This window comes from Mauremys reevesii, linkage group 5 (assembly GCF_016161935.1).
Source record: "Mauremys reevesii isolate NIE-2019 linkage group 5, ASM1616193v1, whole genome shotgun sequence".
Lineage (NCBI taxonomy): Eukaryota > Metazoa > Chordata > Testudines > Geoemydidae > Mauremys > Mauremys reevesii.
Genome location: NC_052627.1, coordinates 55,341,985 through 55,360,845, shown reverse-complemented (window position 1 = coordinate 55,360,845; position 18,861 = coordinate 55,341,985). Strand labels below are relative to the sequence as shown.

The 18,861-nt window shown below is 40.6% G+C and overlaps 1 protein-coding gene across 5 annotated transcripts in view; it reads left to right on the top strand.

Annotated features, from left to right (window-relative positions):
* Positions 1-18,861, top strand: part of SLC10A7 (solute carrier family 10 member 7) — a 208,803-nt gene that overhangs the window by 174,960 nt on the left and 14,982 nt on the right. For 2 of the 5 annotated variants that reach the window (XM_039541298.1, XM_039541297.1), the window contains exons 9-10: positions 3,751-3,802; positions 4,907-4,980. In XM_039541298.1, the coding sequence (XP_039397232.1) occupies positions 3,751-3,802; positions 4,907-4,980 (126 nt within the window). Of the gene's footprint in view, positions 1-3,750; positions 3,803-4,906; positions 4,981-7,000; positions 7,084-7,653; positions 7,792-8,029; positions 8,228-18,861 lie in introns of those variants that run through there. The other 3 variants (XM_039541300.1, XM_039541301.1, XM_039541299.1) reach the window with 3 other exon arrangements.

Sequence of the window (18,861 nt, the reverse complement as noted above, 5' to 3'; positions counted from 1 at the left end):
CATACTTTTAGGATGTTAAGTAATAAAAGTATGAACCCTGTTATTATATACACTTGAGATTGCTCAAAGTAGCACTTCCTTTCTAAAGTAATAAGTTTTCAAATATCAATGTCCATCCTGTTGAAGTTGTATCTATTAAAGGGCAGTTCATGTTTTGATTTGGCACTCCTTACTGAAAGTGTGGATTCCGGTTGGAGCTATTATTGACACCAAATTATGTTAATAGCTTATAAAAAGTTGATTTTTACTTTCCTTACTGTGTTATAAATCTTGAAAATATTTGGGATTTTTTACATGATGATACATTTTCTGTAGTTGAAGTAATTTGTTAGAAAGTACATTTTAGATGCCCTTTAATTTATTCATTAGATTTAAATAATATATTTAAGAGAATAGTGTCCTGGTATCCATCAGTTAAAAACACATTACACGATCATTAAGAACCAAAACAGCACAATCCCCTATCACCTCCCCACATGTTATTTAATTATTAATTTTTAATAGTTCAGGCAGACTAAGGTTTGTATTGTCTTTCTTTAGCAGAGGCTCCCTGGGACTGGAAATTTGCCCTGAGCACAAAGTACTCACTGTCCCACTCTACCAGCGGAGCTGTAGGCAGCTAGTGTAACCCTAAAAGTGGGCAGCACTGCTTGGGAAAGGCATGTGGCCCAGACTGCAAAGGGGTTCACTGACTCAGGATTCTTGTGCTGACAGGGCTCCTCTGGAGTCCTGAATGCAGCTTAAAAGCTGCCCTTCCCGTCAGAATTCCCAGTATCACCTGCCTTCCCAATAGGCATAATCTGCTCCTCCCACCCCCACCTCACTCCGCACAGATACAGCAGCCCATATTAGTGTAGGGGGGTGTAACTTGGATCTCCCAATACCAGCACGGTAGTTCAAATCCTGTTTAGTATAAAACCATTGAATTTCAGGAAACCACTGAGTCGCCTTTTAGTATAGCGGTGTCCTTGATACCATGAGTGAAATCCTGGCCCTACTGAAGTCAATAGAAGTTTTGCTACTTACTACATTCCATCTTGCATCCTTGGTTGCAAAATTGTATGTGCTCTTCAGATAGTCTGTCACCTGACATACAAAAAGGAAATAATATTTGTCACTTGTTCTAAGTAAATAGAAAAAAATCACTCCTATAAAGAAATTAATAATTACATATCTTGTGTTTGTGTTTTAAAACACTCAGTTCATAAAAAGTTCATCACTTAATTGAATAATGTTTGATTTAGTAAAAACAGCTGTGTTTGCTGTGGGATTTTTAGATAAATCCTTGTCTAATCTGTGTAGATTTTATAGCTCTGATGGCACTACTTTTGTAAGGCTGGGTTTTGCACCCCCATCCATGGTGTTCACCCAGCTGTGGCTGTTTTCCAGTGGTGGATAATCTGTGGAGCACTTTCAGATGAAAAGCACTATGAACATGTAAAATATTACTTGCAGTATTTGTTGCCAATGCAGCATGATAAAAATGCTTGTGTAATTGATAGTAAACTGCAGACTTGACATTGTAAAGTGAGGACAAATAAAAAAAATACACTTCTACTTAGCTTTTTCAAAATTGCTGAGAAGGAAATATAAAACTAAGAAGAATTCAGATGTAGGGTATGCATGCCAAGAGGAATATTCTCCCCTGATGATGTGCTTGTAATTTCCATGCACAAATCTGTGCAAATAGAGGGGGAAAACATAAATTCTCAGTTAAAATGTAAAGAAAGTAAAAGAGAAACTTTGAATAAAAGACACTCATGTTACTCTGACAGTATAACAACTGGTGTGAGAAACAGGCAAAGCTGCTTTGGAAACTATGTTTTTTGGGACTGTTCATGCAGTCCAGTGGCTTCCATTGCTTTTCTTGTTATTTACGGTAGTGTTCTGAAAGATTGGTCTGTTTGTGCCACATTCAGGATAAAGAACAACTTCCAGAATAACATTGTGTTTCTTGAAATTGTGAAAATCATCCAACTTCATTTATTTTTTTGCCTTTTTTTATATTTAGTCAGTTCTAATGTGCGTAACTAAAATTCCTTAGCAAAGACATTAATGTTTGCCTTGACACTTGCAGATCTATAATTTGCTAAAGATAAGGCATGTCTTTATTTCTAAAATATTTAGAAAGTTGAAAAATAAGGAAAGTCTATACTACTTCATTGGAGTCATTGGCTATGTGCCATGTTATTTCAGTGGCGAATTTGGCCTGAGATTTTTAAGAGGAAAGTATATTTATTATTCTCCAGATTACTGTTTTAAGATAACTTGTATGTTAATATTCTGACCTCAGTAAAGTATGCATCGGTAGCAACATAGCATTGCTAGCAACATTGGTGTTTATTTCTATATAGCTATTACAGAAAGGATGCATTTTCTGTGCAAGGTAAATTAATGCATTTATGCCAAAGAAAAATGATTTACAATTCAATAACAATGGATTGATTCCTTAGTTTATGAAGTAAAATACCAAATGAAATGTGAGGCAAAAGTCTGAGTGTGCCCATCACAGGAAATTCTCATAATAAATGGAAAATTTCATTGATAGTTAAGAGATTCTTTCGGTCATGGTTTAATGTGTCATACCAACAGTATTGCCCAGTTATAAATTGGGGCCAAACTGTTGCCTTACCTTACCTTGTACAATGGGACACATTAGCATCATGGTCATCACATACCTAGGCTTTGCAGGGGAGGGGGCTCTGCACCAGATTTCTAGTAAATGTAAAATGCGTCCTCCTTCTTCTAAAAGTTCTCGGCAAATCCTAGTCTTATGTCTCAGGGGGTTGCTGCAGTCCCACGCTGAGGTGGATCCACTCAATCAGCCTGTGTGACCACACATATCATTCAGTTTCTTCAAATGTCACATAGCCAGCCTGATTCCCACACACATGCTGAAATGTCTGAGAAGGCCACTTGTCAGTTACCTTTCCATAATGCCCCATTTCTTACATAGCATTTGGGTGGGATGTGGTCTCAGAGTCCATGCTTGGCACGTAGACATTAAGTAAGGTAGCTGAGAGGATGGTCCCCCTCAAGACTCTCAAAAATGTCCACACCTGTAAAGTTCTGCTATGCTCAACAACTGCTGAGAGTTTCAGGCCGTGCGCGCTGCTAGGAACTGGCTTTTTTCCAATAGGAATGCAAACATATATATATATATATAGGAGTCTCATAACTCCTGTTAACAATTATGGAAAATACAAGCATTTCATCAAGAGGGCAATATACATCAGAGTGTATGCATGTTTGTGTCTGAAGTATTCACACTTACACATGATTTTTGCAGTCTGTTAAGCAGAGATATATCTGGCACCTAAAGTATGTCAGAAGGTTGCACTATGTCATCTCTCCTATAAAGCAGTACTCTGGAAATGGATGCGTGGCATTCACCAGTCAACTTCTCTGTCAATGAGACATAATGTCAAGAAGTACCTTATTCAGAGGCAGTGCTTCTGCAAGTGCTGCCATAACCGTAGTAATCGCACTTGCTATAGAAATGCTTCCTCAGAAATGGTGATGTCCATTGCTCCTTCCAAAATAATTGTCCTTTCTGCAAGTCTTTACAAGCCCACGCATTTGGCTGGATCAAATTTCTCTGAGTGGTTTTGGCCCATCTCTAAGCATCAGATGTGTATCTTTTCATCCTTTATGCAGGTGTCAAAGGTATGTACACGATATACTGTACAGTGGTTTATGTGAAATTTATTTTTACCATATAAACTTAAATTTAACTTGTTTCTCTTTCAGTATTTTTTGTTCAGCTGAGCTTCATGCTTTTAACTTTCCTCTTTTCTACAAGGTAAGTGAATTAGACTGTTTTGAGCAGACGTACAGTATAGAGTGTGTGTATTTATGCATACGTTTAGGGGCATGCTTCCAAAACAGGGGTGACTTCATTCTAATACTTGATGCTTTTGCTGCATCTCCCCCATTAACATTGCAGAAGCAACACATCTAAGAGAGAAAGAGCTGGATTCTATTCCTTCTTGTACATTTTCTACCGAATGGTTAATCAGGTTCCAATCAGTTACTCCTGTTGAAGGCAATGGATTTGCCCAGGTGTCACAGATGTGAGTTAGAGCACCCACAGTCCTGCTCTAAGTTCTGCTGCCTGAAGCAGTCCCTAAGGCACTATTCTGCTGATTGGGAATTGCTAGAGTGCAGCATACTCTGGCTATGCCCCCTGCCTATCCGGGGGGGGGGGGGGGGTGTACGTGGCATAGAGCCAGCTCTGCTAGTTTTATGCCACTAGGGTATTCCCGGGTGAGAGGGGAATCCTAAATGATCCTTTAGGGCATCTTTAAGTGCCTTTTGTAATGTTGGCCCTTTCCTGGACCAAGGATCTGGCCCAGTTGTAGAACCCCACAATGCCATTTTTACAGGACCTTGAGTAGGATGCCACTTAAACTGTATAATAAATACATATCTGGAGTTTCAGGAAAAGCTATTTCCCCTTTGGATTGAACATATGACCTCTACTGGGCAATCGTATGCCTCTGTTGGTCACTTTTCCAACCTTCCTGCCTTAATTTTATCCTATAAACCTCAAGCCCAGCTTCTCTCTGAATAGATAGAAATGTATCCTATATCTTTACTGTCTGTTGGTCAGTTTTTACCAAGGGGAGTTGGCCACTAATGTGATACAGAATGTATGTGGAAATAACCTTGGGTGGATTTAGGTTGTGGGAATTTATCCATTAGAAAGTTTGCCACAACTGAGAAAAAAAATTGTTTAAATAAAAAAAAAAAACACTGCTGTGCATCTTTGGGTAGAATTATTTCTGTCAGTAGAGCTGATCAAAGTGTTATGAACATGCATATGGGTACTTAAAGTGGTACATTTGATCAAAGATGTTTTAAGCAGATTTTTGCTAAAAGAGATTATTAAAACTTTCTTTTCTAGGAATAACTCTGGTTTCACACCAGCAGACACAGTGGCTATCATTTTTTGTTCCACACATAAATCCCTCACCCTGGGTAAGTCATTATAAGAGATCAAGTTTAGCTTTTCAGTGCAATCACAATAATTCGCTTTGTTGGAAAAAGTTGTTAAATCAAAGTAGCAGTTGTTTCAGTGTGACAAGTATGTGAATGGCACAGTACTAATATTGATATATTAATGGTAATGTTTTTGCACAGGGTAAATAAATGTTTATTAAAAAGGAGACAGCACAGTTTTCTCAACTGGGAGTTCAGTAGTTGTACTGCAGTGCCATTAATCTGCTCTTATTTTAGAGGGAGCTACTTCATTTTCTACTTGTGATGTTCCGATACCCTAATCCAATATTGATAAAGTTTGAGGTTCATTACTCATAATGTTCTGAGTTATTCCTACACCGTCACCCCGGAAGGATATTATTGCTCAAAACTGCTTAGCATTTGCCGTGCACAAAGCATTTAACATATTCCGAAATAGATCACTAAGGACAGTTCTGTTTTCTGCGTTGTTTTAGGAGCTTAATTGTATTTATCTGAAGTCTGCAGCATCTTTGGACTGTGTGTTTTATTTATTACAATTCATTAGTCAAAAACATTATTGAAGTATTTGTCATTTTAAATTACTTAGTGATAACAAGCATGGTCTGATAGAAACTTACAAAATAAAATTAAAATAGTTATGTTTAGAGTGGCATGATAGTTCTCCATTCCTATTCCTGCTCTCTTCTGCTGGTCAGTCAGTGGCACTATTGGTAGCTGTATGTTTTCTCATTTCTTTCCAAAACTGGAAAATGTTTGTTTGATAAAGTACAGTATATATAATTGAGTATCAACCTTTTCAGGCCTGTAACTATCAAAGACAAAACTTTAGTTATTAAATGGAGTTGGATATATTGAAAGGAATGGTAACCACAATCTTTACCACTGAGTAGCATTTCTACAGTTACATTTTTATATACAGAAAGTATTTATTTTGATTTCTTTTAGACTGCCTGGATACTTTGAATTATTTGTTAATAAAATCAGTTTGCATTGCTCTGAGTACAATTTCAGACAAGCTGTAGTACGTATGACTCCTCTTTCATATAAGTATAGCACGGTACAACGTATGTGATTAGACCAAGTTACCTGCACACCTAGGGTACAACTGTGACCTAACAGAACAAAGGGCATTGATTTCAACTACCTAAGAATGTGCAATTATTTTATAATTTTTATTGAAAATATGATTTTGTGTGTAGACTGCACACACTTATAAAACTTCTGTGCAAATAAAATCACTACAGTGAGTACTTAAACATGAGAAGCCTCCAAGGGATTGCTTTCACCCAGAAAAAATGAGGGATCTGTGTTCCTCTGTCACTAGTTGTTCTCATGCTAAACCCTCCAGCATAGCCCTGCCTGAATCACACAATGCATATGCAGAAGTCAGTGCTCCTTCTCTACATCCTTTTCCTCACTAGCTTGTGACTCAATCCCCTCTTACTATATTTTTATTTTCTTCCTGAAGCTACCTGGTTCCTAGCTCCTAGCAGCTGCTGAATTAAAAGTAACTGCTCTCCCTGAGACATCTAAGTTAGTCAGGATTTGCGTGCATTTTGTAGTGCTCTGTGCATGTGCAACAGATGTGGGAAAACAGCAGCCAGCTAAAAGTTCAGGACTCTTTGGAACCTGTTTTCTCCAGCACTCATATAATTCCTTTCTACTAATACATGTAGCTAGTATAGGCAAATAGGTGTGCAAGTTGATAGGTGGTGGGGGTGGTTGGCCAGAATAGTGCAGCCCCTCCTCTTGAGTGTAAACTTTGCCACAGTTATGTTAGCCTTTGTCAGCTTCAGGTAGATTGCTTCACTGGGGTTACCCTTGAAGAACACTTGGAAGTTCCAACTGGTGCCTCTTGCTGAAGTTGGCCTCCCCAGTGGGCAGATAACTGGGAGCACTCTCATGCTCTGGACGTTTGCACTAGCTTATGGTTTAAAGCTCTGAATAGCCTAGTTTTTCTCATCTTGACATGTGAAACTCTGATAGGTGCTTCTTGTCCATTCCCTGGGGATTTTAGAGTGGAACCAACAGAAGAGGAGGAAGGAGAGGACAGCATTAAAGCTTGAGAAGTGGTAATAGGAGAAATACCAGAAGACTTCTGTAAGATATTTCTCCTGCACCATATTAAGAAACCAACTAATTCTCATGCAGTTCATGCTCAACTGCCACTTACAATGCTGAATTCATGAAAAATTGCTCACTCTACACTGAGACAAGTGCTGTCCCCATAAGCCGGGGTTTATTTTATATACTGAACAGCTGACACACCTATTTTTCCTCAAAGATCAGGGTGCAGGGCATAAGGATGAATTACATTGACTAGATCCCTTATATTTTTCATTCAGTATCATAAACTGATTAATATTTCTTAATATAAATGGTCCTTTCAGTGGTTTCTAAATAGTATACATCATGTTGGCACACAAAACCATATTTATTTCTATTTCATTTAACTAGTGAATTAGGGATATAAACTTACAAATAGTGAAGATAAATGTGGTATCCTCACATATTCCACGACACTTTGTTCTTTCTCTTCTTCTCCCCATATATACACAGTACATGTGAGTACACACACATGCAGACATTTGATTCATGGCTTTTATTAGTGCATTTGCCAATGATTGATTAGTACTTAGTATTAGTACTTCTTCTATTGATTGATTGCAGATGAAGTGACTATTTGACCTTTAATTATGAGTCTTGCTATTGAAAATGACATTGAGCTATGGCTTCACATAATCCATCTGGAAAGCCCGACATGATGCCATTCCCTGGAGTTCGTTCAGCAAGAAAGAGGAGGCCTGAAGGAAGTACAGAGCGATCAGTATGGTTCATCTAAAACAATACTGCAGGCTTTGTTGCCTGCACTTGTACATAGTCTCTGGCTAGTGTAGGAAATTATTGTATCTTTTATAGATAGGGAATTACTAGCTACAGGTCACCACTTAAAAAATTAAAATGCAGACTCGCCAGTAATTCAGTTTTTAATTTAATCCTTCATAATAGTTGAATAACTACAACCCCTATGTATTTTATCCAGCAGAAAATGAAGAGCTGCTACCTACTCTGGCTTTCACAGGTGCAAAACATCAGCATAGCAGATATGATTGACAAAGGATTGTTAAAAAAACCCTTATGGAATTAGGATTTTGTTTTCGATGCTGCGTACATTTTCTCATTTAGATGGCAATAATGCAATGGCTTTTTAGATCCTTAAATAAACCCAATTAAATTTTTCAGTTTATATAAATATTCTGAGGAAGAAGCAGTATATTTATTTATTTTGGTCAACTTTACTTGAAAATGTTTGTGGCTTAATTTCATTTGAAGGTTTTTTGTTTTTGTTTTTTAATATAAATGGATACACTGTTTTATTGCTTCAGTGAAGAGTGGACAATCTATGTTTAGACCATTTAAAAACAAGGTAGCGTGCTGCTGCATTTGCCTATTTTATGACAATGAGAATCTAGCTGCTTTAAATATAAAAAGGCAAAAAAAGATTGGATTCACATTATAGATTACAGGCTGTAATAAAATAAGGCTTCTTTTAATTACTGCATAAGAGAAAAGAAACACAGTGAAACCAGAAATCTTGCCAATTTTCAGCCCAGAGTTAATTTGTATAGTCAACCATTCCAGACCCAGTAAATATGGAGTTGAACCTGCAGGAATAATGAGCACTTCTTGCATGGTGCTGAATGCTCTCTGTTCCCAGTGACTTCAAGTTTGCGCTCTGTGGCCCTGATTCAGCAAGGTGTAATAAGGCATGTGCCTAATTTTAAGCATATGAGTGATTCCATTGACTTTTCGCATAGAGTTCCCAAAGGTTAATGCTGTGCAATTGCTGATGTTCTCTGAAGGCCTTCATGTGTGAGGTTATGGAGGATCCATCATGTAACCCCTTTTGTTCAATATTTATATGAAGACTAAGAGGCAACATTTTTGGCTGCATTATCATCCACTTGCTGCTGATATTTAGTTTTATATCTCCTTTTCATCTAACCTGATTGAGAAAGGTATCTAGGTGAAAGTGACCTGCCTGCATAAGCGAGAGATTATTCTTGTTGGTAGGGGATGACATTTGAAGGACAGATGGCGGGAGGCTGTATCTGGACCAAGGTGTACTCCCAACTTCCACCAAAATTTTCAAAATCATAGGGGTCCCATTGAATCCATTTTTGCTTTTGAATTCCTAGAAAGATATAAAGTCTCACAAGGGCTATTACTATAGCCCGCTCATTCCCCACTCTGTCCTCCTTACTGTACCTGCATAAGAAGTCTCCTGGCCTTCTAATGGGTATTGTGAGAGCAAACTACTATGAAGAGCTGGTACCAAGGATAAAGTGCCTACTGTTAGTGTAGGTTCTTCAAGTTCAAATCTGTGTTCCTGAGGTCAGTTTTAAAGTTTGTTTTTTTGAAGTTCTTTTGTGTCTCTCCCCTTGCCACTTGCAGGGTGGTTGGGAGGGCTTTCTGACTTCCCGGTAAGTGGCACTTGTTTCAGAAGATTAGGCCTGGAGACGCTAACGGTGCATGAGTTAGAAAGAAGAGCCTAGTACAAGAGAACAATACTAGGACCCCAGTTCATGTACAGAAGTTCCCAGTACCTGTAAACAGTTCTGTTATTGTCATTTAAAGTCATTGAAATTATTCCCAAGCTACATTGTGGTAGCTGAAAGCAGAACCAAGAAGCCAAAGAAAGTTACTCCCTTTTTGATGCTCCTTTCATAGACTCTTCTCCCTTTCCATGGCTGGCTGACCAACAAGCCCATTAGTCTTTTCCTAAAAACTTGAAACTATTTCTAAGGAAGGAAAGAGCTATCTAGTCTAACTAGAAGCCATGTAGGCCTCCTTGCATGGCTGTCAGTTTTCTAGGACTGGCTACATACTTGCTTCACCCTCCCACCCTTGCTCATTTTTGCCCCTACCAAACATGTGCTTGAGGTACAATATTATTTATCAAGTCATCGTTATGGCCTAACCTGTCACCACCTTCCTTTCTCGCTAAACTCTGAGAGGAGGCTGAACTTGATGGTCGGGACTTGCCAATGTTTTAAAGATGTCACTCCACTGGGGACATGGACAAAAACCAAATCCATTTTCAAGGCTTCTGGGTTGGAGATAGCTTAAATGTTTTCCTCCTACATAAGCCTCTGCGCCCTCTCTCCCCCACTCCCCAAACAGAGCTGGCAGTTTGCAGGCGTGTACAGCATTCCTACTCACCCAGAAGGGGTAATCCCCAAGGGATGGCAGGCAGTTTAGCCACAACACCATGCATTAGGCTTTTTGCTGGCATGTGGTGAACATTTAGCACATTCATCATCACACCCATCGGCTGCGCCCATTTATTTAGCGGTTCAAACCTCCTTACGCACTCACCCCAGTCCGCTGAAGTTGTGGACTTCACAACTTTTTCCTTCTGCCAGATTTCCATCACCAGGGCTTTGCGCCAAGGGGCTTTGCCATCGTATGCTGACCTAGACCCGCCAGTGACTCTGGCCCCATGTTCTTGTATAGTTGTATATTTTAAAGTATTGGGATGAGGTGAAGTGCCCTCTGGCTTGCCAGGTTAGTGTCTGGGAATTTCAGATTGACCCTCAAAGTGAGCATTTACCATACATTTCAGTGTGACAGTTAGAATCAATAGGCAAGTAAACATATGGGGTCCAGGCACAAATCACAGCAGACTCAGCCCTGCTCTCATGTGCCAGTTAGTGACAGCCTCTGGGAGTAGCAGTGCTCTGGCAACACGTAGTCTCCCATCGTGTCCACATGCTGGCTAGCTAAGTCAGCTTTATGGCCTCTTTGCACCACCAGAGCAGCACAAAGGGGCTACAGTGAGGGCATATATTCAGGAAGCCAATCTGCTAGTAGATCGACCTCAAAGAAAGAAATTTCAGAGTTTAAATGAGTCTTAGTGGCGCTTGGACACAGCACGTGCTTTTCTATTGTGTTTGGCATGAGATTCATGATATCGTATGCCTCCTCTGTTTCTGTTTACTGAATTTTCATCTCTCTTATGATTCTAAAAGGCTAACTTTATAGGAAATGTGGGGCTCTCCCTTCTTATGTGCCCTGAAACATATGCTTTTTGATTAGCCTTTGAATGTGGGCAAGAAATCCAGCACTGGGGCTTGTTTCCCAGTGCTTCCTATTCATCTGTACACACTGCCAGTAGTAGGTTTTTTATTAATATTTAGAAAGTTTGCCTCCAGCAGTACTAAAATGTGCATCAGAGAACAACAGTTGTTTACTGTGTTTGAACTGAAGAATCTTACCCAGGAGATCTCATTCACTTGAAGTTTACATCTCTCAATCTCGACTTGCAAAAAGAGATCGATGAATAACAATTGTCATTTCAGAGTTGCACCTCTCCAATTATTTATTTGGTTGTGTGTCTTGCCAGATGTACTCTTAATTGGATCAGACACTAAAACCAGATTGCAGGTTTTTAATGACAGCACGCTCATACCGCTTTATAATAATAAAAAAAACGCTACAAACACCCAGCTGTAAAATGATTATGACACAAGAGCCTTCCCAACTCTCTCTCTCCACCAAAATGGTTAAAGTTAATTTATCTACTTTAAGAAACTACCTTATACTCAGCAGTTAGCTGACAGGTTACCCTTGGGGAGATCCAAGTTTGGACATGACTCAAGATCCCTTTATCCCAAGTGGGCAGAGGCTACAAATGTCACCTATAGTAAAGAGTATTGAAGATGTCGTTGAGTGTCTGTGGGAGTATCACATCTACATGTGCTGCTCTCAATGCACTGTCTGGTAGCCAGTCTCAGCTGCTGGCTTCAGACACTTCTGGAACTGTGGGTGCAAGGATTAAAAAAAAAAACACTTTGAAAAAGTAGTGGCCCTGTTACAAGGGGAGTTGCTGGGAGCTTGGAAAGGGATAACTTCAGAACTGCAAGTTGCACAACTCCCACCACCATCCTAATTCTCTGCATTTTAGTGTGGAAAATAGACATAGGACATTATTTCTCTCTCCTGTGGATAAGAACATAAGAATGGCTCAGTATCCTGTCTGCCAATGCCAGGTGCCCCAGAGGCAGTGAACCTAACAGGTAATGATCAAGTGATCACTCTCCTGCCATCCATCTCCACCCTCTGACAAACAGAGGCTAGGGACACCATTCCTTACTCATCCTGGCTAATAGCCATTAATGGACTTAACCTCCATGAGTTTATCTAGTTCTCTTTTAAACCCTGTTATAGTCCTAGATAGATGAATAGAGGACTGTTGGCTCCAAAGTCCCTGCCCAAGTGATGGGGAAAGTAAATCTTCTTATCCTTTGTTCTCCAAAAAAAAAGCTGAAAAGTTGTGGTCAGTGTTTTCAGATTCTGATATCTGCCATTTCCATGGCCTAAAAACAGTAAAAGGAAGGAGGGAGAGGAGAAGATGTTTAGTTTATGCATCCGTGTTTTCGCTTGCCTTGATGCATAACGAGGGAATCACTGTGGGTTTCATTTCTTGCATGCACTCAAATACAATAGGAATAATGTATATAAGTATTTCCATAATGTCTATTTTAATATTTTAAATGAAATTCACTTAGCCAAAACTTTGATGCCTTCACAGATCCTGGCATCTGCTGTGCTGGAGAGAATAATTGTGTTCAAGGGAACAGCAAATTAATAAAACTTTCCATCTGTAGGATATTGTCTGTCTCTCTGTGCATTCTTCCATTTATCACCATAATATCTGAGGCACTGACATGGCTCTGTTCCATAAAAGTATACTAGAAATACAGACAAAAAAAGGTGTTTCTGCAGTCACTGAGTACACAAATCTCACTAGCTTTCATGTTAGTAATGAAGTACAAGACAAACCTCTGAGTGTGCACTGAATGTATTGTCTGTGTGAACTATGACTTGATATACAGGCAGTAAAATGTCTCTGAAGTAGACCAAGATCAGCTACACCATTGCCATGCATGTGCCTAGGTCCCATTGTAGAGATAAGCTAGCGTTTTAAATAAGATTTATGGTAGTTTAAATAATTCTTGAATTACCTGTTAATTAATTACTACTACAACATTGTCAGATGAGCTAAGGTGTTCCTGAGTCTAAAGGCAACAGTCTTCAGATGTTGGTGTTTAATGTTTCATTGTTAGCATTTGGTGAGATTGCTCGGGTCATTCATTAAACATCACTTCCAATCTGAAAACACCCGTCAAAAAACCATAAATAGATCAAACAGCACATTCTCTCTTTCCCCCTTTTACATTCTTATTTACTTAAATCTTTGATGGTCGAAGATGTACTGATTCTTGGTAGCTACATTTTACATTGCAGAGTCTAATTTCTGTGGTAATATGAACAAGGTGAACCAGTGACCTGAACAACTAAAAACTAAAATTAGTAAAAGCATGCCTAGGGCACTAGCTTTTCTCCATCTTTTCCTTTAGTGTTAGTGACAAAAGAAATATCTGTCTCATTCTTCATTAATCTTCCTCTTCTTCCTTCACCTTTATATGTATCACAGACCCATTGAATCTCTTGCAGCCAGTATGAATCTCACACAGACAGGACTGAATTTCAAAAAGTGATTCTCCTGCATTCCCAGCTAACTTTGGGGCCAATGTAATATGTTAACAGGGTACTCAGCGATTCATCTGTATCCCAGTAGTGCTGTGCTCCCAAAGGCAGTAACAGGCACCCAGTCTCATGCTAGAGCCATGTGAGCTCTATTTTGAATGCTCTAGTGTCATTGGCCTAGATTCACAAAGGTTCTTAGGCACCGAAGTCCCAGCTTTAGGCTCCATTGCTAGTCACAAAACTTCTGCTGAATCCTGTGGGTGCCTAAACACACTCAGCACCTACGTTTTTGCAGTAAAAAGTTCTCTCTGCTCTTTTGTTTCTGCCTCTGGCCTCAACTCGGGGCACATATCTCCCACCTAAATCCCAGAGCAATTCACAAACCAAGGAGGACAAAGATTCACCTGTGTAACTCGTGTGGGGCCTGATCTGGCTCTGCGCACACCTATCAGACCAGGCCCCTCAAGCAGGTTCACACAAGACAGCGAGGGTAATGGGAGAGGAGGGAGAGAGAGAGGACTTCCCTCACAAATTTTAGCCCAGTGGTTAGGGTATTCACCTGGGATGTGGAAGACCCCCCGTTCAAATTCCCCCTCCAACTGATGAGGAGAAGGGATTTCAACAAGAAAACCACCTAGTATGTTGGCTTTTGTGACTGTCTCCCCATTTAGGCACTAACTCAGGCTTCGTGGATCAGCGTGTTGTTCCTGTGATTTTCCAGGCACATAAAAGTTAGGTGCCTCAATGCTCAGTGTCATGACTCCTGAGTATCTTTGTGAATCTAGGCCATTGTTCTTTCTTCAATGCACAGCATGAAAGTAAAGTGTTTTTGTTCATTTGGATAAATGCAGGCCTGCCAAAACTTCCATCTGAAGGACTGTCCCCCATTTGTGACTTTCTCATGTTGTCCCACCAAGCTCCTTTAATCTCTCACCATTTCGTTGTGCAACTTCCTCCTTAGGCATTTTTATCTTTTGCTGCTGCCTCAGTTTGTCCTTCTTCCTCCCCATGTTGAAACTGAATTGAGATCTGAAAATGTATTGAGTTCCTCACCTCTTAAAATACTTTAAGCAAGGGATTCTTTCAGCATAATTTAGATGCCATCGAGAAGGCAGTGGCAAAAGAACCCCAGCTGCACCTGGACTCTTCCCAGTCAGACTTCAGCTGTAGATATGGCATCAGAAAAGTGCTAATTGCACAGATAAAGGCTCTTCTTATGCCCATAGGCAGAGGAAAAATATCCACGTTAATACTTTTAGGTTGGTCAGCCACCTTTGATACATTCAACCATAAAGTGCTGTTGATCAGGCTACAAACCTGGACATTGTTGATGGAACATAAGAACGGCCATACTGGGTCAGACCAAAGGTCCATCTAGCCCAGTATCCTGTCTTCTGACACTGGCCAGTGCCAGGTGCCCAGAGGGAATGAACAGAACAGGTAAGCATCAAGGAATCCATCCCCTGTCGCCTATTCCCAGCTTCTAGCAAGCAGAGGCTAGGGACACCATCCCTTCCCATCCTGGCTAATAGCCATTGATGGACCTATCCTCCATTAATTTATCTAGTTCTTTTTTGAACCCTGTTATAGTCTTGGCCTTCACAACATCCTCTGGCAAAGAGTTCCATAGGTTGGCTGTGCCTTGTGTGAAGAAATACTTCCTTTTGTTTGTTTTAAACCTGCTGCCTATTAATTTCATTTGGTGACCCCTAGTTCTTGTGTTATGAGAAGGAGTAAATAACACTTTCTTATTTACTTTCTTTCACACCAGTCATGATTTTATAGACCTCTAGCATATCCCCCCCTTAGTCGTCTCTTTTGCAAGCTGAAAAGTCCCAATTTTATTAATCTCTCATATGGCAGATGCTCCCTACCCCTAGTCATTTTTGTTGCCCTTTTCCGCACCTTTTCCAATTCCAGTATATCCTGTTTGAGTTGGGGCGACTGCATCTGCACACAGTATTCAAGATGTGGGCATACCATGGATTTATATAGATATTTATATGATATTTTCTGTCTTATTAAGGCTACATTTTAGTCACTGATATTTTTAGTACAAGTGATGGACAGGTCACAGGCAGTAAACAAAAATTCACAGCCTGTGACCTGTCCATGACTTTTACTATATACCCCTAACTAAAACTTAGGCAGCAGACCACAGGCGCTCTGTCGGTGGCGGTCAGGCACGCAGCGGGTGCTGGAGGAGGTGGCCTGGGACCCCTGCTGGTGCTGAGGGGGGAGGGTTGGCGGGGCTGGCAGGGGTTCCCTTCCTGGCTCCGCATGTCCCTGCAGCTCCTAGGCAGCGGAGGGGCCAGAAGGTTTCACGCCCTGCTCCTGCCACAAGCGCTGGCTGCACAGCTCCCATTGGCCGGGAACCGCAGCCAACGAGAACTGCGGGGGCGGGGCCTGTGGGCATGGGCAGCACGCAGCGCGGAGCCTCCTAGCCCCTCCTCCGCAGGCGCTGCAGTGGGGCCATGCCAATGGGAGCCAGGGAGCCTCCCACCCTGAAGTAAATGCCTCCCTGCACACCCCAAGCCCCTGCCCCTAGCCTGAGCCCCCTCCCACTCACCCAAACTGCTGCTGCTTCTGGCCCAGGGGATGCCCAGCTCAGGCATCCCCTAAGCCAGCACCAGCTGCTGCAGAAGTCACAGAGGTCACAGAAAGTTACGACTCCGTGACAGACTCGCAGCCTTACTTTCTATCCCTTACTATCTACCCCTTTCTTAATGATTCCCAACATTCTGTTTGCTTTTTGACTGCCGCTGCACACTGAGTGGATGTTTTCAGAGTGCTATCCACAATGACTCCAGGATGTTTCTTGAGTAGTAACAGACAGTTTAGACCCTATCATTTTATACATATAGTTGGGATTATGTTTTCCAGTGTGCATTACTGTGCATTTATGAACATTGAATTTAATCTGCCATTTTGTTGCGCAGTCACCCAGTTTTGAGAGATCCTTTTGTAGCTCTTTGCAGTTCTTACATCATGCATAAGTGGGCAGAGAGCTGAATGTAGTTTTCAATGGTCAGCAAATAAAGAATGAGTCACACCCGCTCTAGGCATTATGTTAGATAGGACTCGCGTATCACGATCATCTTACAAAGACAATGAGTAAGGTCAAAACACACAACAACCTTCTTGGAAAACTGGCCAGAACAACATGGGCGCCAACACCCAAACATTATGCACTTCAGCTTTGGCACTCTGTTACTCAGCAGCGGAGTACTGCGCTCCAGTATGGGCTTGCTCATCTCACACAAGGATGATCAATGTACAACTTAATTCCACCCAGCATATTATTTCAGGCACACTTAAATCTACTCTACCATGGTTACCAGTTCTCTGCAATATTGCTCCACCCAGTGTTTGCAGAGATGAAAGAGTAGCAAAGCTCATGACAAAATTGCATGATATGCCACATCTACCATTAATTAGAGACTTCATTGATCCACCACATGGTTGTCTGCCCTCACAGCACCCATTGTGGCTAAGTTTACCGGGTGAGAGATTTATGGTAGAGGATGCGTGGTGAGCTTCATGGTCTGCAGAGAAAGTGACAAATAATTATCTTGTCTCTGACTCAACGTCAACCCAGGTTTGATTTACCATGAAGGCAATAGAGCCTTCTCAACCAATTTCATTCATGGAATTTGTGCTGCAGCAGAATTTCAGTGGTTTAAGAGACAGTCCACTATGTCAGTGTGAGCAGGCACAAACCATGACACACATTCTTGAGGAATGCAAAATGACTTAACTTCCTGGAGGTCTTCATGCCCTGAACATTGTTGATAAGAATGGTGTGGCTTGGCTTGAACGCATTGCATATGCCAAATAATAAATAAATCAAAGCGGTGTGCAGTTTCAGGGTTTTAAAAAACAGTGGCCAGAAACCCCTTCTTCGATCTACAGCTAACCAGAAGTTGTGTTCCTTCCTTGAGGACACAGACCTAGCCATATTAATATGTCCTGTGTCACCTCAAAACTAAACTGTTAGTGTGTTCTGTCTAGGATAAACATGAAAGTTCCATCTAGTACAACATGCAACATCTCCCCTGAACAAGACAGACTGATCACACTACATCACCAGTACACTGTGCTCAACAACAGCTCCCCATCCAAGTCCTTGTCTGCTTTAACAGCTTTGTTCTCAACTTCTAAATCCTAAATAGGTTAGAACCTACTCATATCCATGACTACCTTTCTGCACCCCTCTGAGAATACTGCCATAGCAGGGAAGATGTGGCTGGCAAAACCATTAGGGTCATTCTCAGAGGCTGTTTGGCAGTGTGTTCTTAGTGGCAGGATCTTATGAAACTCCCTGCTACGGGCAATCGAACTGAGCTGGTGTCTTACCTGTCTCAGACAGATCCAAATGCAAGACTCACCTCTCTGAAGAGGTATTTCCTTCATAAAGAAGGCTGCTAAATGTCCTGGCATCCCTCCTTTTGTAATCAACTTCCAAAGTGATCCTGCAGAAAGACAATATACTGGTACCTTGGAAAGGGGCAGAGAAGCTGCTATTATTCGTAACTCTGTAATGTCTTATTTCTTGTATATGACGCTTCGATACCGTGGTAATTGACTCACTAGAAATGTATTGACAAGTAAAATAGACTATTACAAATCCACAGACCAAGGACTGTATTCTAATGATTGTCATTGCTTTGGTGATATTTACTTTTTCCTCTGATCTTCTGAATGGCTTGTGTGTCCATACTTTCAGTGATATTCTCTTTCTGTTGTTCCAGATATGTTTCTCTGAGTAAAAATACTGCAATTTCTCATATGTGCAATGCACAAGTGATTTGGAATGTGGTTCAGTAATATAAGTGATAAAGTTTTAGGATAAATGGTTTGGTATAGAGACATTTAAGGGGAAAAAAATGAACAATAAAGTAAATAAGTATAGCGGCTAGCAATAATTCGGGTTTGGGGGTGAAGGATAATAGCCTGTATTTTGGTAGCAATAAAATGTTATATTAAGTTCTCTCAAATCATAACAGTACTTTAGAAAACGGCAAGTGATGAAACACTGCTATGAGGAAGCTTCCAAATTCAGGGAGCATAAAATAAACATATTAAAACAGAAAAACTGAGCTCCAGTACTTATTGTTTTATCCTTTCCATCATGGGTATAGGATAAAAGAAAACTCTTACTTGCTCGTTAGAAGAAGAAAGCTCTTACTTGAAGTTCTTACTTGGCAGATGTCAGTTGAAAGCTCTGCTATGGAATATGCTGCAATGTCAAACTCTGTTGGGTAATTTTAGACAAATGTGTCATGTGTGACATGGAAATATGGCATGCTGTACATTAGTGATTTC